This window comes from Engystomops pustulosus, chromosome 10, assembly GCF_040894005.1.
Source record: "Engystomops pustulosus chromosome 10, aEngPut4.maternal, whole genome shotgun sequence".
Taxonomy (NCBI): Eukaryota; Metazoa; Chordata; class Amphibia; order Anura; family Leptodactylidae; genus Engystomops; species Engystomops pustulosus.
In genome coordinates this window covers 78,985,460-79,005,523 of record NC_092420.1, presented here as the reverse complement: position 1 = coordinate 79,005,523, position 20,064 = coordinate 78,985,460, and the positions used below count along the sequence as shown (strand labels likewise).

The 20,064-nt window shown below is 44.2% G+C and overlaps 1 protein-coding gene across 2 annotated transcripts in view; it reads right to left on the bottom strand.

The window, feature by feature from the left end:
- COP1 (COP1 E3 ubiquitin ligase) overlaps window positions 1–20,064 on the bottom strand; it is a 121,290-nt gene that overhangs the window by 34,524 nt on the left and 66,702 nt on the right. For both annotated transcript variants that reach the window (XM_072126890.1, XM_072126891.1), the window contains exons 15-17: window positions 11,994–12,110; window positions 1,220–1,337; window positions 421–545 (exon numbers count right to left, since the gene is read on the bottom strand). In XM_072126890.1, coding sequence (XP_071982991.1) covers window positions 421–545; window positions 1,220–1,337; window positions 11,994–12,110 — 360 coding nt within the window. The remainder of the gene's footprint in view (window positions 1–420; window positions 546–1,219; window positions 1,338–11,993; window positions 12,111–20,064) is intronic.

Below are 20,064 nucleotides of genomic sequence, written 5' to 3'. Positions count from 1 at the left end.
ATGTACATAGCAGTCAGCTCATAACATCCAAGGCCGAAAAAAAGCTACTCTAACGCGTCCGTGTGACACACACGATTTTATCGGGTTAAAGGAACGTGGCGAGCAGTTTAGGGCAAGGTGAGCCGGCTCTTTGTGTCGACTCGTTAGCGAAGACCCATCACTATTGCTCACTCAGTGCTTACACTTTCACAGTGTAAGATTACAGCAGGCAGAGGGATTGGGAAGTGCTCCTGCACATCGTAACAGCCTGCGAAGCTACAGAACGGAGGGGCTTCGGTAACGCACTCCAGAGCCCTTTCGGCTCATTAGCATAATGAGCACCATGACTGTGACCATCTTATATTTGTTATCTGTGGCCTCTTTTGAGAGAACAATTAGCGAAAATAACAATGAAAAAAAAAAACCCCACACAATACTGACCACAGGCAATATAATCGCCATTAGACGCCAGACCCACAAAGTTCTTTTCGTTGATGTGACCCTTGAAGGAGCGCAGGCAATGTGGTCTGGTCACGTTCCACAACTTCAGCTGGCTGTCTGTGGACCTGAGGAATACAAGAGATTGAGCTGCTGAGTATAAGCTGCAGAATAGGAAAGCAACGAGACGACATCCATCTCAGTGCAGATCTATACAACGATGAAGGAACTCAATGACGTTCTCCAATACTCTACACTTCCTAGAGGAGCCTGCGTGTATATGCAACCCAAGCACAAAAGACAGGATACAATATCCACCAGGCAATTCACTATACACACATCATTATGTATTCTTTATAATGCTTTGTACTGAGAGCCTGTAGCTATTTTGTGTTCCTCGTGCTAAGAGCGCCATAAAACCTATGACGGGTTCCCATTAACTACATGAGAATAGACCTAGTTTTCGCCGTGTTGAACAGAATATACGTAACACATGGCCTATGTACACGGAGGTCAAGGTTCCTAGATGTGAGGACTACACATAATTAGCTGCGGTTTTCTGCGGAGAGGTAATATGCGGTGTAATACACTCGGCAGGTCTCCATGGAGAAGTCGGCATGGCCGGGAAGGCCGCTCAATGGCGTTATCCCCATTAATTGTTGATGATGCCTGCGATGCACATCCACACAACGCGCTGCGGCACCCAAGTCACTCACTGTGGGTTTCACCTTTATAGATCCGACCCAAGGACGGAGGTGAAACTCCAGAGAGCAAACTACAAATGCAAAAAAAAGGTACTTACGCTGAGACAATCTCCTCCCCGTTGACAAATTTGGCGTAAGAGACGGCTTTGCGGTGTCCTTTAAACACCATGATGGGCTGTTTAGTGTTGCGGAGGTCGTAATAGTGGACACAGTGATCTGGAGACGAGAAGAGGGGAGGAAGGGGTTAAAACCTGCAGCGTGTATTACGTATGAGCGCATTACAATAACAGCTCTGCATCGTGTTCCCCCTTTTATATTAATAACGCTACAATCTCATCGATTATATTTTTGTAGTGTACATCCATTTTTTATTGCGGAGGTTTGCAAATTGTAACAACAAATCAAAATTAGCGCATGTTGGCAATTTAAGCGAGGGGATAATTTGTTACTAAGGCGCGGGCCCGGGTGGCTATTTAGCGGTGATGGATTGTGGCAACTAGAAAGAGAAGGGGTCAGGTTACTCCGAACCCGATTTCCTTGGCCGCCCGCCCATGCACTCCCAATGACTGGGCTCACAGAACAAACTTTTCATTGCAACACAGGGAATAGCAATTTCACAGACGAGAATTACCAGGGAAATAATTCTGTTCTAGGACGGCTATTTGTTTACATCAGACCCATCTACTCCCCCTAGAAATGTTCATCTGCATATTTAAAGGGGCTACACCAAATATATATCATCTGTCACAGAATTAGCAGTATAGCGATAAGTTATCACTGACCCATCATTACATCACTAGTGACAATAGATGATGTCACAGCTTATCTCCTCCCCCTCCCTGTATAATAACCTCTATATAGATAACACTGACCCATCATTACATCACTACTGACAATAGATGATGTCACAGCTTCTCTCCTCCCCCTCCCCGTACAATGACCTCTATATAGATAACACTGACCCATCATTACATCACTACTGACAATAGATGATGTCACAGCTTATCTCCTCCCCCTCCCTGTACAATGACCTCTATATAGATAACACTGACCCATCATTACATCACTACTGACAATAGATGATGTCACAGCTTATCTCCTCCCCCTCCCTGTATAATAACCTCTATATAGATACCACTGGCCCATCATTACATCACTACTGACAATAGAAGATGTCACAGCTTATCTCCTCCCCCTCCCTGTACAATGACCTCTATATAGATAACACTGACCCATCATTACATCACTACTGACAATAGATGATGTCACAGCTTATCTCCTCCCCCTCCCTGTACAATGACCTCTATATAGATAACACTGACCCATCATTACATCACTACTGACAATAGATGATGTCACAGCTTATCTCCTCCCCCTCCCTGTACAATGACCTCTATATAGATAACACTGACCCATCATTACATCACTACTGACAATAGAAGATGTCACAGCTTATCTCCTCCCCCTCCCTGTACAATGACCTCTATATAGATAACACTGACCCATCATTACATCACTACTGACAATAGATGATGTCACAGCTTATCTCCTCCCCCTCCCTGTACAATGACCTCTATATAGATAACACTGACCCATCATTACATCACTACTGACAATAGATGATGTCACAGCATATCTCCTCCCCCTCTCTGTACAATGACCTCTATATAGATAACACTGACCCATCATTACATCACTACTGACAATAGATGATGTCACAGCTTCTCTCCTCCCCCTCCCCGTACAATGACCTCTATATAGATAACACTGACCCATCATTACATCACTACTGACAATAGATGATGTCACAGCTTATCTCCTCCCCCTCCCTGTACAATGACCTCTATATAGATAACAATGACCCATCATTACATCACTTCTGACAATAGATGATGTCACAGCTTATCTCCTCCCCCTCCCTGTACAATGACCTCTATATAGATAACACTGACCCATCATTACATCAATACTGACAATAGATGATGTCACAGCTTATCTCCTCCTCCCTGTACAATGACCTCTACATAGATAACACTGACCCATCATTACATCACTACTGACAATAGATGATGTCACAGCTTATCTCCTCCCCCTCCCTGTACAATGACCTCTATATAGATAACAATGACCCATCATTACATCACTTCTGACAATAGATGATGTCACAGCTTATCTCCTCCCCCTCCCTGTACAATGACCTCTATATAGATAACACTGACCCATCATTACATCACTACTGACAATAGATGATGTCACAGCTTATCTCCTCCCCCTCCCTGTACAATGACCTCTATATAGATAACACTGACCCATCATTACATCACTACTGACAATATATGATGTCACACCTATCTGCACAGAACATGCCTGGAAAACCCTCCATATACTTTAATGAGATGGCTCCAGATAATTGCGGTCTTAGTAAAACAGTAAAGTTTATCACTAAATGCTGCAACTTGGGCAAGATGGCATCTCACATAGGCAGACAATAGGAGGAAAAAAATTACAATCATGAAATAAAAATGGATTAGCAAAAAGGTGATTTTACATTTTGCCATCTGTTGTATATAATAATAATTAATATTGGTGTCATATTCTGGTTATATTATTGAAGTCCGGCCCCTAGCATTATATGTGATCAGTTTGTGGCAAGAAGCATGTCAATAGCCATTAATCGGGACCCAGGTGACAATGGGGGAGCACAGAGGAGGATGGACATTTGCTGCTGACTGTTACTGTGCAGCCTGGAGAAATCCCAGCAGGTATTATATCACTATTCAGGTGACCTGCCTCAGACACCACATTATAACGTGACAACCCTGGATGTCACTAGGGGTTCTTACAAAGCCAAGGTCATGTACTGTCACATGAATACACAGCAGAAGCCTAAGTGCAGCAGCTGATTACATATACCTGGCCTACAAGCAGCGGGGAGCCTGAGGATGGTCCTTCTGGTCTGTCTCATCTGGGCTGGAGCTTGAAGTCTAAATAAGTCTAAACCGTGCCCCACCTCCCACCACATCTTAGAACTAGAACGTTTGGTGTAAACTTGCAAAGAGTCACTACATTTTTGTGCACTGGAGGCCAAGATGTTACATATCTGTAACTTTTTGAATCCAGAATTGTGGAAAGATGGATTGAAAGTTCTGTCCCTATATGGGCCCAACGCTCAGCTCTCCTTAGCCGATCGCTTCTCTCTCTTCAATTTGGAGATTACTTGCTTGGCACCAAACCCCATGACCATAACTTTTGATACGAGATCCACTACTCTCTTCCTTGTGCCTTGTCTTATTTCAGTTCTGCACCTTTTAAGTTGCCGAGCTGCAATGCAAGTCACAGACCATGGACTATTGTGGTGCAGGTTTTGTGGTGGCAGATCCGCTAGTGCAAAACCTTTAGAGACAGAACCCAAACTGCAACCCAAAAACTACTTAGTAACTCATTTTAAACTTATTCCTCCCTGCTCTGCTACAACTATCACCGGCACTGGGGTTCAGAGGACACCAAACCATTGAGAGAAGGGGAAAAATTTGGATTATCATTTTGGCTTCCTTCCAGGGCCACCTATACAGAAATAAAGGGATAACAGAAGAAGGAGGCATTCCTGGTGAACTCTATGCCGTGTACCCAAAGAGAGGGATCTGATAGCACGTGTACCATAGGACTGCCACTGCTTAGTTACTGGATAAGATGTTGAGACAGTCTTGCTCTTCTTCATCATGGCTTGGCATTGGTGTTTTCTTTCGTGGCTCTGCCTGTAGGCAAGTTATTTACAATGGGACTTTCCTGTGTGCAGTCACTCTCCGCAAAGCTTATTTGCATCATAAGGGTTGGTATTTGGACTGGTTTCAGAGGCGGATGGCCCACTCAATGTAGCCCAATTGTACACCCATCCCGTGTAACATTCGCTGTACGAGTATAGCTTAGTACAAAGCCTTCTGGATGTGACAGTCATGATGACCGCTCATTGAAGAGGAGCTTCCTCACGAGCTTTGCCTCGAGCCAAACGACAAAAGTGTGACCACTGATGAGGAGCTGATACGGTAGCGACCGCACAAAGGATCACCCTAAATGGTTAAACCGTCCACACCGTGACCTGCCCGAGGCACATATGAACAATCACCACTCAGCTCTCCAAATACATATTGATTCCTTCAATCAGAGAAGCGGGAGAGCTACGCTGAAGTGGGAAGATTAAAGCCGGCAGCGGAGTCTTTCAAGGAGGAATGAGGTCTAACCTCTTACACCGACTAAGCCATTAGTACAGATGAGAAGAATACGAGAAAGTTTAAAAGGTCCGCTCCGATAATGTGTGCACTATAGAGCCCTCCACTAGCCGAGACGCTGAGCAGGACTATATCCAGTATTCACTGCACCGAAAATAGCTCAAAATGACCCATTCTCCTTGTAGCCTCGATACCCTCTATGGATATGTGAAAGCCAACTAAACAACCCTGCACCTCCTGGCGTGCGGTCTGGACACCGTGTGCCTACACGTGCTCGCAGGGCAATCGTTCCCCATCCCTTTCGGCGCCGTTTCCTTGGCTAACTAAAATTAGTTGCTTAATTATTAATTGATTGCCCTGACATAGTGTTCCGTGAATGAGTTTGGTTTCCCTCGCCCCCCTCTCGTCCCAATGCACACATCAATTCCAGCAATCTTTATGCTACATTTACCTACCCTTCTTTTAATAACTACAAAAACAACGGAACGGAGCTGCGAGCAGTAATGGGAAATGTAACACAACAGCTGGCCGCGCTTTAAAGAGACAGCGCCGCTTGTCCGCCATATGGGCCGTCAGACGAGAAGATTAAAAGGAAAGGGAGAAAGATGCCATCTGCGAGGAAAACAAAAAGTATGGAAAATCTGGATGTAAGAAAAAGAATAGGAAACAAAAATCACAATGAAAAATTATATTGTGAGTGTCCCAAAACTAGGCCCAAACACTGACTAACACATTTAAAGGGGTTTTCCCATGAAAGAAAGTTCTGAAATTTTAATCCCCTAGTGATGATTACATTATAAAGATCATTTTTAACCACTTTACTTACAATTTGACTCATCTCTGCTAACTCACCTATAATGACAGAGTCAGCTCCACTATAAAGACCTTATCTGTCCGTAGCTTGTAGAGTAAGTCTCTGCACGCTGCTTGTTGGCAGGAAGTGCCGGTGTCTGAGCTGGTCTTGCAGGGGGGAGGGGCAGGAGGCAGAGAGCACTGCAGTGTGCAGACAGAAAAAGCTATTCATGAGAAGAACCCGACCATAGTCAGAATATTCAGTCGGATATAGGGGCAACCAAAATTGTATATACCAGAACTGTTTGCCAGGACAATGCTGTGTTTTTGGTAATAACAGTGAATGAAAGAATGAGTTATTTTGTTATCCTAAGTATATTTAAGAACCTTGTCTCTATGGGAATACCCCATTAAGTGGCGGCTATAGAACGGATTGCGTGTATAATCGCTTACCCAGAATCGCTTGAACGTGTCTTTACAACAGGAACGCCTGTCAGATACTACCATAAGGCAATGTAAACAAGATCAACCAAAGACCTTACTTTAGCCAACACACTGGAAACCAGGGGTTTCAATTATGTCCAACTCCATTTCCCTGGCTTGTCCATAAATTCCCCAACGTGTTCATGTTACAGGGTCCCAAGAGGTCACCTTCATTGGTTTTTGCCATCGTATGCTCTACTGTAATCTTATTGTCCCAAAATCTTACAATGAGTAAATGCATCTACAAAAAATGTTGTGGCCATCATCAGACATAGTGCGGGAATCCATTATCACCAAGACATCCAAGGCCGGAAGCGTTCCTAAGTGTTATATGGAGAGAACAGCTGGTGTCCTGGATAAGCTTCCAGATCCCATCTACTTCTGTACATGGCCTGGTCCAGCGTTTCAGTCGGCCGGACCAGAATATTCTGCAGTTGGGACAAAGCTGGCTAGACGGTCCATTGTCATTTCCAACATCGCTGAGCACATAGGCCAAGATGGCCATCTGCGGACATCATATATGGACACATCCAAGAACCTTCTCAGCCAGACAACTGTTCTAATGCTGGAGAGGAGCTACACAACTCGCTGTGCAATATCAAAGCCTCGAACACAACCTCATGAGTGGGTCACAATCCTTATACCAGCGAGCTAGAGGTTTACGGAAGAAGTTGTCTCGGAGCTCACTGCTTGACGACCCAAGTTTGGTTCACCCGGATGCAGGCAAAGTATGGACTGTAAAAAGTATGGACGATCAAGACACAACTGGGGCTCCTTCATCAGTAGAGCCATAGCCTCCTCCTTACAGGAAATCTACCAACAAAACCCATCGTGATAAACCAGGGACACTTACCCATAGATCCAGGCACCGTGACTGAGGTAATCTCCTTATATTTGTTATCCATGGCCTCGTCCCTTCTGAAATCAACCTTTACAATTATGCTAATGAGTCAGAAGAACTCCCAGGGCTGTAGTTTCATGAGCTGTTACACTGTGCAGGAGGACTTTCCTCCTCCCACTGTGAGAGATTACAGCAGGCAGAGGAAGCAGTGGGATGGCGAGAGGTGAAACAACCTGCGACACCAAAAGACATAGTAGAAGGCGGCCATAAATAATAAATATAAGAAGATCACCACAGTCCCGATGCCTGGATCTATGAACAAGTGCCCCTGGTTTATCAGGCTTCATTTTGATGGTAGGTTTCCTTTAAAGGGGTTGTCTGAGTTTATTAAAAAATTCTAGAGGCCACCTCTAGAGGCCAGTAGTGCTCGTCCCTTCCACTGAAGACTCAAAAACTTTTCTTCTCTCCTGAATAATGTGAGAACAGTCAGGCCAGATAATAGGAGCCATCAGTATCCTAGGTCTCAAGAAACCCCAAAGCTCTTACTTTCTAGTTACATTATTGTAGTAAAACCCAAACTAGACCCTAAGTAGGAACATTAGAGAAATGGACCATCAGCTTAGATAGATGCGGCAGCTCGGGTATAATTCACCGCTAAGTCTCCCTAATCATAGCGCACATTAACAAGCCCTTAAGTGCCCTCCGGATACTTCTTTTAGAAGCTTTAAGTGATATTCAATCTATGGGAGGAAGGGGGGAAAAAAAGCGTCTTATTTTGAGGCTTAACAAGGTAATATGTGATATTACAGGAGTAATTTCTTCAGAGAGTATTTAGACACTAATGTTCAGATAGTTTTGCAAAAGCTAAAATTACAATACGGCACAACCGAGACAGACATTTATAGGCCTGTATGTACACATCCGTAGAAGTGGATATCCAAGCTTATAGGGAACCCTCCACCAGATTTTACCCCATTAAAACTACCAGCCCCTTCAGGTAGGGGATAAATTGTCCTTTCCAGAATCCCCTCTTTAATGCAAAATCTTGACAGTTCTTCACCACTGTCTTATGCAAATGAGTCACTTTTTCCCTGAGACGAGTCACTTTTTGAGGCTGCAGAAGGCAGCATCATTTCAGACACCCCCATCTTCGATTATATAGAACTTAGAAAAAAATGCTTTTGCAAGTAAAGAGAAGAACTCATCTTCCAGAATTGGGCTTTTGGTACTGTGAATACAAATCTGGAAATGCTGGCATTTAAATAAAATGTGTGAATTGGATTTTTTTATACGCAGCTCACATTTCCGAGTAGGTTTTTGACTGTACCTACTCTCAGATCTGAAAGATGAAATTCTTATGTTTAATATAAAACCAGTAGCATGTTTCTAGGTGCTACAGAATTGAAGATCTTGTCTCAGCTCAGGTGAATATGACTCTTTTCTGCTCATTTTCACATGACTTTGGCCGGTATTTTTTTGTTATAGGTAAACGGGTGAGATTTTATATAAAAGGAGGGAATTCTAGAAAAGACATTTCATTCCCTACATAGGGGGGGGGGGTGCTAGTTTAATGGGATGCTTTTTGCTTTGAAGGGAACCTCTTAGCAGTTTTTACCCCATTGGAGAGTATAAGGGGACTCATAGCTCACGCGTCGGCATGTAAGGACACGGATGTAAGGTACCTAGGAGCGCTGATCACACGGGAACAAGCAGCGAGTGTCCTGCCCTCGTCGTTACAAGCTTCTGTTGTGACAGGGCCCAGCAATGGCCGGAGGTTATGGTTGACATTCAGACAGCTCTGGATAATGGGCTTGACATTGAGGGCTGGGGGGGAGGGCAAAGGCGTCCTTTCCCTTTTAATTGTATTGTCAAAAGCTTTTGACGCAGCAAGAGATATAAATGTCCATGAAAGTAAAATGTGCACAGCAAAGGGGGTGGGGGAGGACAAAAAAAAAAAAAATGTTAAAAAGGAGGCCAACTTCCCCATGAACCACATGTACGATGCGGAGAAGTGGTTACGATCTTTCACCCTTCCATCTCTAGAGTCGCACTCTAAAGTTGCTATGACATCCTCAGACCTGCCACCAGAATTTTACCCTTTACACCAGTAATACTTGCTGGTAAAGGGTTAAAAGTCCTTACCATACCGTCTACAATTACCTGCCACTGAGGTTCTGTACCTTAATTACAGCAGTTTTTCTGACATGCAAATGAGTGTAGATGAGTCATATTCTGAAGAGAAGAGTCATGTTTTTTCTCCCGGGGTGCCAGTGAACCACGCCTCCTCCTGAGCAGACAGGAAGTCATCTCTCTATTTCCACTTCCTGTCCTTTCCAGAATGCTGTCCCCCTCTCTGCACAGAGAGTTTAGCAGGGAGCACAGTGTGGGAAACTGTAGATCTCAGCACCATGATGGGTGCACCCCGCGATGAGCGGTGCCAAGCAACAGTGGGTTGAGCCAACATAAACAAAGGTTGAAAAAGTTTTGGAACGATTTTACTGGTGGGAGGAGGCTGAGTACAGCTGGGACCTGTGCACTGCTCTTTTCAAGAAAGGCACAGAGGGGGGCGAGTGTGGGATATGGTGCCTGTTCCTGATGGCAGGTTCCTTTTAAGGGAGTGTTCACATTGTATTCAGTTTTTAAACCGCTTCTACTAAATCTCAAAAATTAATGCAGTTCATTACAATGCAGTTTTCATTCAGTTTTAAGACGAACATGGTCACCAAATTTTACCCAACTAAACTAGCCGCACCTTCAGGGTAGAGCAGTGATGGCAAACCTTTTAAACGCTGAGTGCCCAAACTACAAACAAAACCTGCATATTTTTCGCAAAGTGCCAATGCGACAATTTAAGCAGTAACTTATTACTCCCTGCTCTGCCACAGGTGTAAAGGCACCGGAGGACACCAATACAGTAGAAAGAAGGAGAAGAAGTTTGGATTATCATTGTCGCTTCCTTCTAGGGTCCTGGGCTGCCTGGGACTGCAAGAGGCCTTGAGTCCTGTCTGGCGAACTCTACCCTGGGTTGATGGCAAGGGTGCCCATATAGAGGGCTCCGAGTGTCACCCCTGGCACCCATGCCATAGGTTCGCCACCACTGGGGTAGGGTTTACAATGAATCTTCAAAGCTTAATGTAATATGTGATACTAAATGACTGTTGAAATTAGGAATAATTTCTTCTGCAAATATTTAGAAGACATTGTCAGATCCCTCATGAGGTGCCTCATTCGGTGGATGTGACTTCACGTCTCCAGTTTTTGTGTTGCGTCTTGATCTGCAGAACCTGTGATCATTTAGACTAATGAACAAGAAGTGACCTCTGCTGGTTCTCATCTGCTGGAGCATACGCTCAGGTTTCTCTCCAGGAGATTATGTGTATGACCCTTAGACACCATGAATAGAGAGTTGCAGGGAGGACACCGCCTCACACCTGGCGGCCGGACACGTGTTTTACAGCTGGCGGGTGGAGGCTCATACATCAGCCGTGCGCAGTCTGTAGGTCGCGTCCCTATGATGAGTGAATACGCGGCCACAGACTATGTCGGTGTTATCACCATTGTAGTCTCTCCACTTAATGCCAGGAATAGGAAAGAATAGTCTGCACTTCTTTGCTTGTGTTTTTTTGAACTTTGTTAGGGATCCATCAAGTCCAGAAGAAAAAAACGGCACTACCCCAGCGCGGCGCGGCACTACCCACACGTCTATACTCCCAATAGCAATAATTAGTCTGTCAAGCATGACAGAGACCTGTCGAAACATTGATTTCTACACCCCATAGCACACTTCATTGTTCAGTGCTGCAGTTTTCTATTTCATGCAGTCCTCAAAAAGGGATTCTGTCTTTTTTTTTTTTAAATAAAATGATGGTTCCTTTACCCTATCATAACGACTCTGATATCTTTATCTGCCAAATTGTAGAGCAGCTAATAAGAGCATCTCCTGCCTATGAGGATCCATCCAGTCTGTGCATTACAGGGGTCGTCTACCTTCAGCAATTAATGGATATGGTTTGTATGACAAAAACGTATACAATTTTTCAACGTACTTTGTATCATTTCCTTATGGCTTTCTAGATCTCTGCTTGTTGTCATTCTATATGAAGCTACTTTGTTTACTCCAGCTAGATAAGAACCAGTCCCTGATCATGTGATGTCACACGGGGTGCCTGGCCCATTTTATCACACAGCTCTGATAAGTTTACCAAGCTGTGCACCTGTGTGACATCACATGACGAGGAATATAACGAGCCGGCCCTGCACCTGTGTGACATCAAATCACCAGGAACAGGTTTTCATCCACAGGAAGTTAAAAAAAAAAAAATATGAAGATTTCTATAGAATGACAGCAAGCAGAATTTTAGAAAACAGTGAGGAATTTATACAGAAATTTGTAAAACTCAATTACTGCAGCCAGGAGATGGGGGGGGGGGGGGTTCCAGAGGAGGAACAAACATATATTGGCTATATTAATGTGGATAGTCCATAAATACCCCTTTAAAGATAAGATTGTATAACAAAGGTGAGACTTACCTGCACAGCCAAACGCCAGGTGGTAACGGGAAGAGGGACTAAATTTCACACAGCATACATTGGCTTTGGCTTCAATACTAGCAACTGAATTATCCAGGTTGGTAGACCACAGCTTTACTAAACAAGAAGAAAAAAAGAAAACAAATATGACTACACATAACATCATGCACACAGTAACACGTTTTTGTAAAGAACTGCAATCTTGTCTTTTGAATGGCCATAATGGAAGTGCAGTAGCACGGTCACCCCCTATGGCCCCATCTTTACGCCTCATCTTGGTTGGGCGTTTTTATTAGATCCAGGTGAGACTCTTCATCGAATATAGATCCTCATAAGCCATTAGTGGATATGTGGAGACAGCAGGAACAGGCTACAGAGGAATAGAATGGAATATCCTTAAATATCTGATGGACCACAGAGTGATTGGGGGCCACAAATGCTTCTTCTTCAGGTAAAAGATTGTATCAGGTAAAATGTAGGCCGGGACGGGAATAGAAGCACTTCACAAGAGACCTGTCACCTGAAGAAGCATGGGAGATATTTAAAGGGGTTCTCCAGTGATTTGCTGGTCGGTGATTAGGATCCCCAAGGTAGACCATGGTGTGCGGTTCCAATCACTGCTTATGGAACCAACGGAGATAGAGCCCAGCGCTGAGCTGGCAACTGGCTTCTCCATTTCTGTAGGGTACAACAAATCCGGTTCTCATGAAATGTGAAGGTTTCTTCACCAAGACCCTGGCTGATCAGCAATTATCCATTGGTAGGGGCTAACTTGCTGTATCATTCCTAGTAGCTAGGAACCTCAATTTGCCGGATTGGATATTTGGCCGCCAATCCAGCGTGGAGTCCAGGTCGCATGACCGAACCCGGCCATCAAGTCCCATCATCTCGAACTGAGAATGATCAATGTCAGACTAGACATAAAGCAGCTGAGGGAAATCCTTCTCCTACCCCTGTAAAGTCCTGTATATAATATTCTCATAAATGGGACCGAGCTGCAATACCATGAATAGCCACTATACAAAATGTAGTGCACCGTGCTGGGAAGACTGTAAAATCCACAGTGCTTGTCCACACAGATCAGAAGACTAGCAGATCAATTTAAAATCCTGGAATATCCCTTTAAATACATTACTTAAATCCCAGTCTATTCCGGCAGTGAGAACGGACTATTGATTCCAGCGATGTGCGGGTCAGTTTAAGTGCAATTGTTCGTGACTACAAGTGTGTCCGTCTAATGACTCCGGTTTGTTTACTTGACAACCCCTGGACATCTCCTGCTACCCCAGCACTTGTGTTACTCCAGCGATGGCGGAGAGAATCGACGGTTTCTCCGCATATGCTTCATCATCACCATCGCTGCCGACCCCCGGCCCCAGTCACAGAGAAGCTAGAAATGACTATTTCATTCATACGGCCATATAATAGTCAGATTTATACGGATCTGCAGATGTCAGGTCTCGCTCCACAGTCAATATTACTGAATGTCAGGACGGTGATTAACATTCAGGCTGCATCGGGGGCCTGCGCCATTCAGATGTAATGGGCAGCGGGCACCAAGCTCTATTACACAGCATTACAGGAGTCTGGGAACAGCCGAGCGCCGCAGCCAAACTTCACATCTCAGCAAATTTACTTAACTAAACAATGGGGGAAGGATGTGACTAAACACTGTATGATATACGTCCCTATTATAACTCAGATTTCTCCTCTTGCGGTGTATAACAGAGATCGCACTGGCTAATATCCGATTTTAAATGTGCAATTTCTCCCCATGGGTCACCCCCCCTATAATCACACATTACCCTCGCTCCTCTTAGTTCACAAAGCAAAACTGATCTCTGCAGAAACTTTTATAGTTGAATTTTTCAATGTTCTTTGCAAAAATCACAACCACAACACAATATCATTGACCCTGTTGTAAGGACATGTAGGATGCATTCCCGACATACCCCAAGAAAAGAGGGTGAGGATGGATCTCACTGTCTGCTCCTCCCCTCCCCCTGAACGTGTGAACATTGGTAGTAGCTAGTGATTGGCTGTGGCTGATTTTCAGGGCGTTTTCACCTCTTTACAGTAATTGTAAGAAAAGGCTCAGTGGAGGCCGGGGATGGATGCAGAACAGTAGCATCCGTCTCCCATAGGCTGCAGTGGCCTCAGCTGAGCACATATATTTCTCAGCAGGAAGAAGCAGGACGTAGCTTGCTGTGTTTTTCTATCGCCTGTTTCCCCCAGTTTGCAATGTATAATGTGCCGACAGACTGAATATGCCAGTGATGGCGAACCTTTTAGCGGCCGAGTGCCCAAACTGCAACCCAAAACCCCCCCTTATGTATCGCGAGGTGCCAACCAAAAATGAAAGCAGTAACTTATTGCTCCCTGTTCAACAACTTTCAATCATATAGTCCTCCTGAGGACAGCAACACAGTAGAAAGATGGAAAAGTTTCATAATTTTATCTTCTTTCCAGTGTCCCTCTGTACACAGAGAATCGTGGGGCCTGCAGAAGGTCCTCCAAAGATACTTCGTCCCTGTCTAATCATTCTCCCTCTTCCTACAGTCCCAGGTAGCAAAGTAAACATCAAAATATGACTTAAAGCTGCATCTTTTAAGTGGCTTGGAACTGCAGGAAGATTCTTTGAGTCCTGTCTGGTGTGCTGGGTGATGGCCTGGGTGCCCACAGAAAGAACTCTGAGTGCCGCCTTTGGCACCCGTGCCATAGGTTCGCCATCACTGGAATAGGTCTATGGATACGTCCAGACAAAACCCATTGAATAGTTCAGAGTGCAATGAAAGTTTTGTGTGTTAAAAAAACATGCATAAAAAGGGACCTAACAGTCCCCCATTCATTCCTTTTGCAGCTTCTATATGTAAATTTCCACTACTGTGTGGAGACCCGGCTGCTGTGACTCATTCCTCCCCCTCCCTCTTCCTAGACATCTATGTAAACTGACATCTCCGCAGGTTTCTCCAATGTAATTGGAGAAGAAAGCACATTCCTCCGATAATATATATTACAAAGCTTCTCATAGCCACTTGTAATATTATATTATGCAACCCCAAGTAAGGTCTCGCGTAGTTAACTGCATTACAACTTCTGGGGTCTCTATAGGCATTATAGACAGAAGTTATGAGTCCACAATGTAACGGACTGAGCCTTGGAATTTATAACCTTTATATACACTATTGTTCATTTACACTGCATTTTTTTTGTAATAACAAAGGAACAGGTTAAAAAATAAATTAGAAAATATATATGTGTGTGCGCGCACATAGAAATATATATATATATACACACAGTTTCAATAAAGAAGCTTCAGAATTGTATCTACAGACTGAGGTGCGAGGTCTAAACCTCAAGCAGAGAAGATCTTCAGGTTCCCCATGTACAAGTCTGACCGGGCCAAATCTAACAGCCTGAGTATTAATACAAGAAAAGTAATTCACAATTTATAGTTCTACTGAGAGACGAGATCTGCAGTTTAAGGCAGTGAATTCACGTAAAAGCTTTCAGATGTGCACAAGAAGCCGAGGCGGAGAATTCCTGGGAGGCAATCCGGAGCGCTGGTTTGTTCAGTAACTTACATATTGCTTGGTCCGCGGTTAGATCCGGGTAAGGAGGCAGCTGCCGGGCAGTAATTACCGTGGCACAAAAAATTATAGGAAATTCAGGAGTTGTAAACTCGGGTTCTCCTCCTTGGGGACTCTTTGATGGGAGTATAGCTTATAGTCTAAAGCATTAGAAGGGATGAGTTTATAGAAGAAAACTTTGGAAATACTGAATGATAAAACTAACATTTATCTCCAAATTTGCAGCAAAGGTCGTTTCAAAAGCAAAGGAGCAAAAGTCTGGAGACCACGAACCTAAGAGGGTTTTTTTATACCTGAAAACACACTGCGCCTTTAATGTGGAGTTAAAGGGGTTGGGCACTATTGCAGGCTATAAGTACTGGTAACAGGTAAGTAGATGCTAACAGGATCCCCCCCTCCTCATTGTCACGTGACACTAATCGATCAGGACTCAGGATTTCCGGTCACGTCCCTTTGTCCTGCTGGCATCTGGTGTATGCCCACCCATCATAACCTCCGCCCTATCAGTACTGTAACTTCCACACTTCATATGGGAGTAATTATAAAGGGGTTATGACAACATGGCTCCGGTAAATCCACTAAAAGCCAGCAGGACACAGGGCATCACAGAGGGTCCCAAAATCCAGTTGCCACCGGGTGACATGCCTGGTACCAAACAGTAACAGGGTAAGCATTATATGGGTGACCCTATCTACCCGTTTCTGGTGGGTATGTATGAGGGAAGGTCACACACAGACCAATCATTGGCCTCATGGTAACATTTGTACAAGTAGTAAGTCTTCGTGAAGCTAAATCCGTGAAATGTGTAAGCCGAGGTCACCACTGAGGCCAGTGATTGGGTGATGGGAGACTTGTCCCCAGTGTGAAGCTCCACGCCAAAGCTGTAACCACCACGGATCGTGATAAGAAGGTACAGTTTTGTGTGTGTTTTTGAGTCAGGTAACCCATAGTAAGTCTACTTACCCTGCTACAACTACAGGTTACAGCATCGCTCGAGTATTTCGAATCATCTGCGCCACTGCCTGGCCAGTGATCGGTGGACACAGGGCCCATAACTTATTGCACTTTGGGTCTCCTCTGACCACAGAAGGACGGGCGCAGGAGAATGAAACAACACATGCACAGAGAGACGGAGCAGGGTAAGTAATAGCACTTTTTTTTTTTTTTGGAACCCCTTTTAGGTGTTTCTTTTCTATAATGTTATTGGAATAGAAGTCTTACTGCTGCAGGTTCAGCCACAGGACCCCTATTTAATCAAAAGTGCAGTGAGAGCTCTTGTGATGACTTTACTCCATTAGCCACAATGAGGTTTTTGTACATGTCACTTACATGGGAATAGTCATGGATACTGCTCCCATTCACACACACAGGGTCATAAGTCCCCAATTCCTCCCCCTTTAAAATTCATGATAACTGATGCAAAAAGCCGCGTGGCGTTTAGAGTTTATTGTGTTAGAGCAATGCCAGCAATATCTCAGATACAACAAAAAAGTCATTACTGCTTACATGTCGGCAATAAAAAAAAAAATAGCTTGAGATGACGCCGAGAGCTCGGATCTGATTAAATCTCCCACAATCGGATGGACTCCTTGTTGTAGAATATTTATGCACTGCGCGCAGCGGCAGACATTGTGATTATGAAACGCGGGTAATTATTCCTCAGAGAAAAAGACGCCACTTGCCGCGACACACACTCTGGTCTGCTCCAAAAATCTACTTAAGTATATGAGAATAATAAATGTGGATTGTCCTGATTTACACATTGTGAGGCTTCCAGATGTATCCTCGGGGCTCGGAGACGGGACATTAAGATGTGGCGGCGACAAAGATGTTTTACGACCCCGGACCATTATTTGGAAGGGTCACGGAGGATCCGCAGGTAGGGGAACTTTAGAGGGTTCTTATATCTGTGCATTTATCCTCTGTATAAAAAAGACAGAGGCTGATAATTAATCAGAACATTATTTTCTGCCGGATAACATCCAAGTTATCCGAGGGTAAATTAGCCTGGATGGCCGGGCCACCTATTTCATTGCTGCTTGTAAATGTGATTCAGGACATGGCATTAATTTGCTTCTCCCACCTAGACATCATGACATATCTTACGGAGATAACTGTGATATATACTGCCGTCACTCCGGACCTGCAATGCGGCCGTCGTTAATCTCTGCTGTAATAGGATGGCTACGTATGTAGCAGTCATAGCAGACACCGGGCTCCATCATGCAATACACAGCAATCCACTTAGGACATTGGTTAGATAAGCGGAGGTGGACTCAGGGGGTATAAGCTGACTAGGCCACCATATGAGGAGAGGAACAATTTAGGGTTTGAAAAAAAGGATTTTTTTTTTGTCTGCTTTGCTTTATTTTGTGTCCTACGACTGATGGGGCATAAAAGAGGGAGGCGCCTGCTGCAGCCAGTTGTTTTACAGAAAGATTTGCAGCCAGTTGTTTTGCACCCAGCACAGGATGGTAAGGTGGAAGGCAGTGGGACCCGGCATAATGTTTCAATTTATTTATCACCTTTCCAGCAGAAATCTAGAACAAGGGGAAGGAGCCTCAATACAGCGCCTCCCCAGGGTACACATAGAAGCAGCATTTCCAGCAGAGGCCTACCGAAAACATAGCGTGTGCCTTCTAAGAGGACGGAAATAAAAATCACTTTGGCTCCAGTTTATGGGAAGTAGAGTAAAATTTAATATAGTAACTTTTATAGCCTCTCCTGATCAAATGCAATGAATAACTCATTATGTGCTTAATGTTTTATAGTGTCACTTAAAAATCACATCTAGTATTGTGGCATGTGAGTGATGGATGTGCGTGTGGCCCCTGGAGGAATGTGACGGCTCAGATACTCGTCTGTTTAGTGCTAGGGAAATGACAGTGATGCCATACGCTGTATACACCATCATAGATGAAGGAGAGCGGAGATCTGTAGGCTTACAATTATATAGGTCTATAGGGGCTTTTCATTCTTAGCCGCCACCTCAGTTATAAGTTCCTGTCCATAATCATCCCAGCTAAACACGCTACAATAATGCCTCCATTTGTGCACTACAAAATATTGGTCAGTGAAAACTTGCAATGCTTTTATTGTGTGTTAAAAACCTTGCTTGAGGTCAGCACAATTTGGAAGTGGCCTAACTTAAAGGTGTTGCATCAAGTTATAGGTTAAGGGGGGTTAATTAGTTAACTAGCCGATTATGGACAGTCTGACTGCCGATATCTCCACCGTTCATGATAACAGGATCCCCAGCAATCTGGGAAACGGGTCCCGTTCTCACTAATGGGTGAAGCATCAGGGCAAGCAAGTTACCTGACACTCAATATAATAATATGGGAGCGTCAGAAACTTCCCTGAAGCTGATCAAGAAGACCCAATGTAGTGCAGAATGGAGGCGCTTTACTGAAAACTGAAAATCTCAATAATATGGAGAGGGTGATGGGGGATAAAATTTCAAACTTTAAAGCCTCCCTTTAATGGGAACCTGTCACCAGATTTGACTGCATTAAACTATCAGCCCCCCCCCAGGTAGGGAGTGAAATGTCACCCGTTTAAACCTATACAAAATTTCTTCAGGAAACCATGTGAAAATAAGTAGAGAAGAGTCATATTTTTCCTGAGATGAGTAAAGTTTACAGGCTGTAAGGGGAGGGGTCCTTCAGACATCACCTTTGGTTTTATTGTACACAGACGCGCGCTGCTGGTGTCTTTTTAAACATAATAAATCTCATCTTTAAGATGACATCAGGCTTGTGGTTCCGGGGGGGATAAAGAACCAGAGATACAGAGTCAAAAAAGGTGGGAATTACATTTCCAACTATGTCCTCAACTACCTGCATCTCCTGTAATCTAAAAAACCGAAGTAAAAGTCTGATGCAGAGATTCTCATCTTTAATATGGCGGCAGCATAATCTACAAGTACCACACACCTGAATATGGGGGCTTCTAAAGGGACTCGCCCCTGCTGCCTCTATACTTGACTAGTCTCAAGAAAACAGGACTCGACTCTGCTCATTGTCACGTGACTTTGAAGGAGTTTTTTTTTTTTTTTAATGTAGGCAAACTAGGGAATTTTGGAAAGGACATTTTTTCCCCTCTACCTGAGGGGGCTAATAGTTTAAAGGGACAAAGTCCCTTGAAAAGGTCTTCTGCAAAGTACGCTATCCAATTAAAAACGTCCATCACTTGTCACCAAAGAGACGATAACCAAATCTTTTGCAATCGGACCTGGTACCAATATCCAGTAATGATCCGCACATTATTAGAGAGTATTTCTATCAAGGAGGTGGTCCGAGTCAGACCCCCCTCCTCTATAAATCTCTCCCGCTTTAGAAGTCCCCTCACATCTTTCCTTCAAGTGTCCATTAAGCAGCAGATGAGTAGTTAGCGGCCCCCCGCGCTCTGATATCTGTGATTTCTCCGAGCGGTTGCCGATTCTTTCCAACACACTTCACAAAACATGTCAAGCAGAGGCA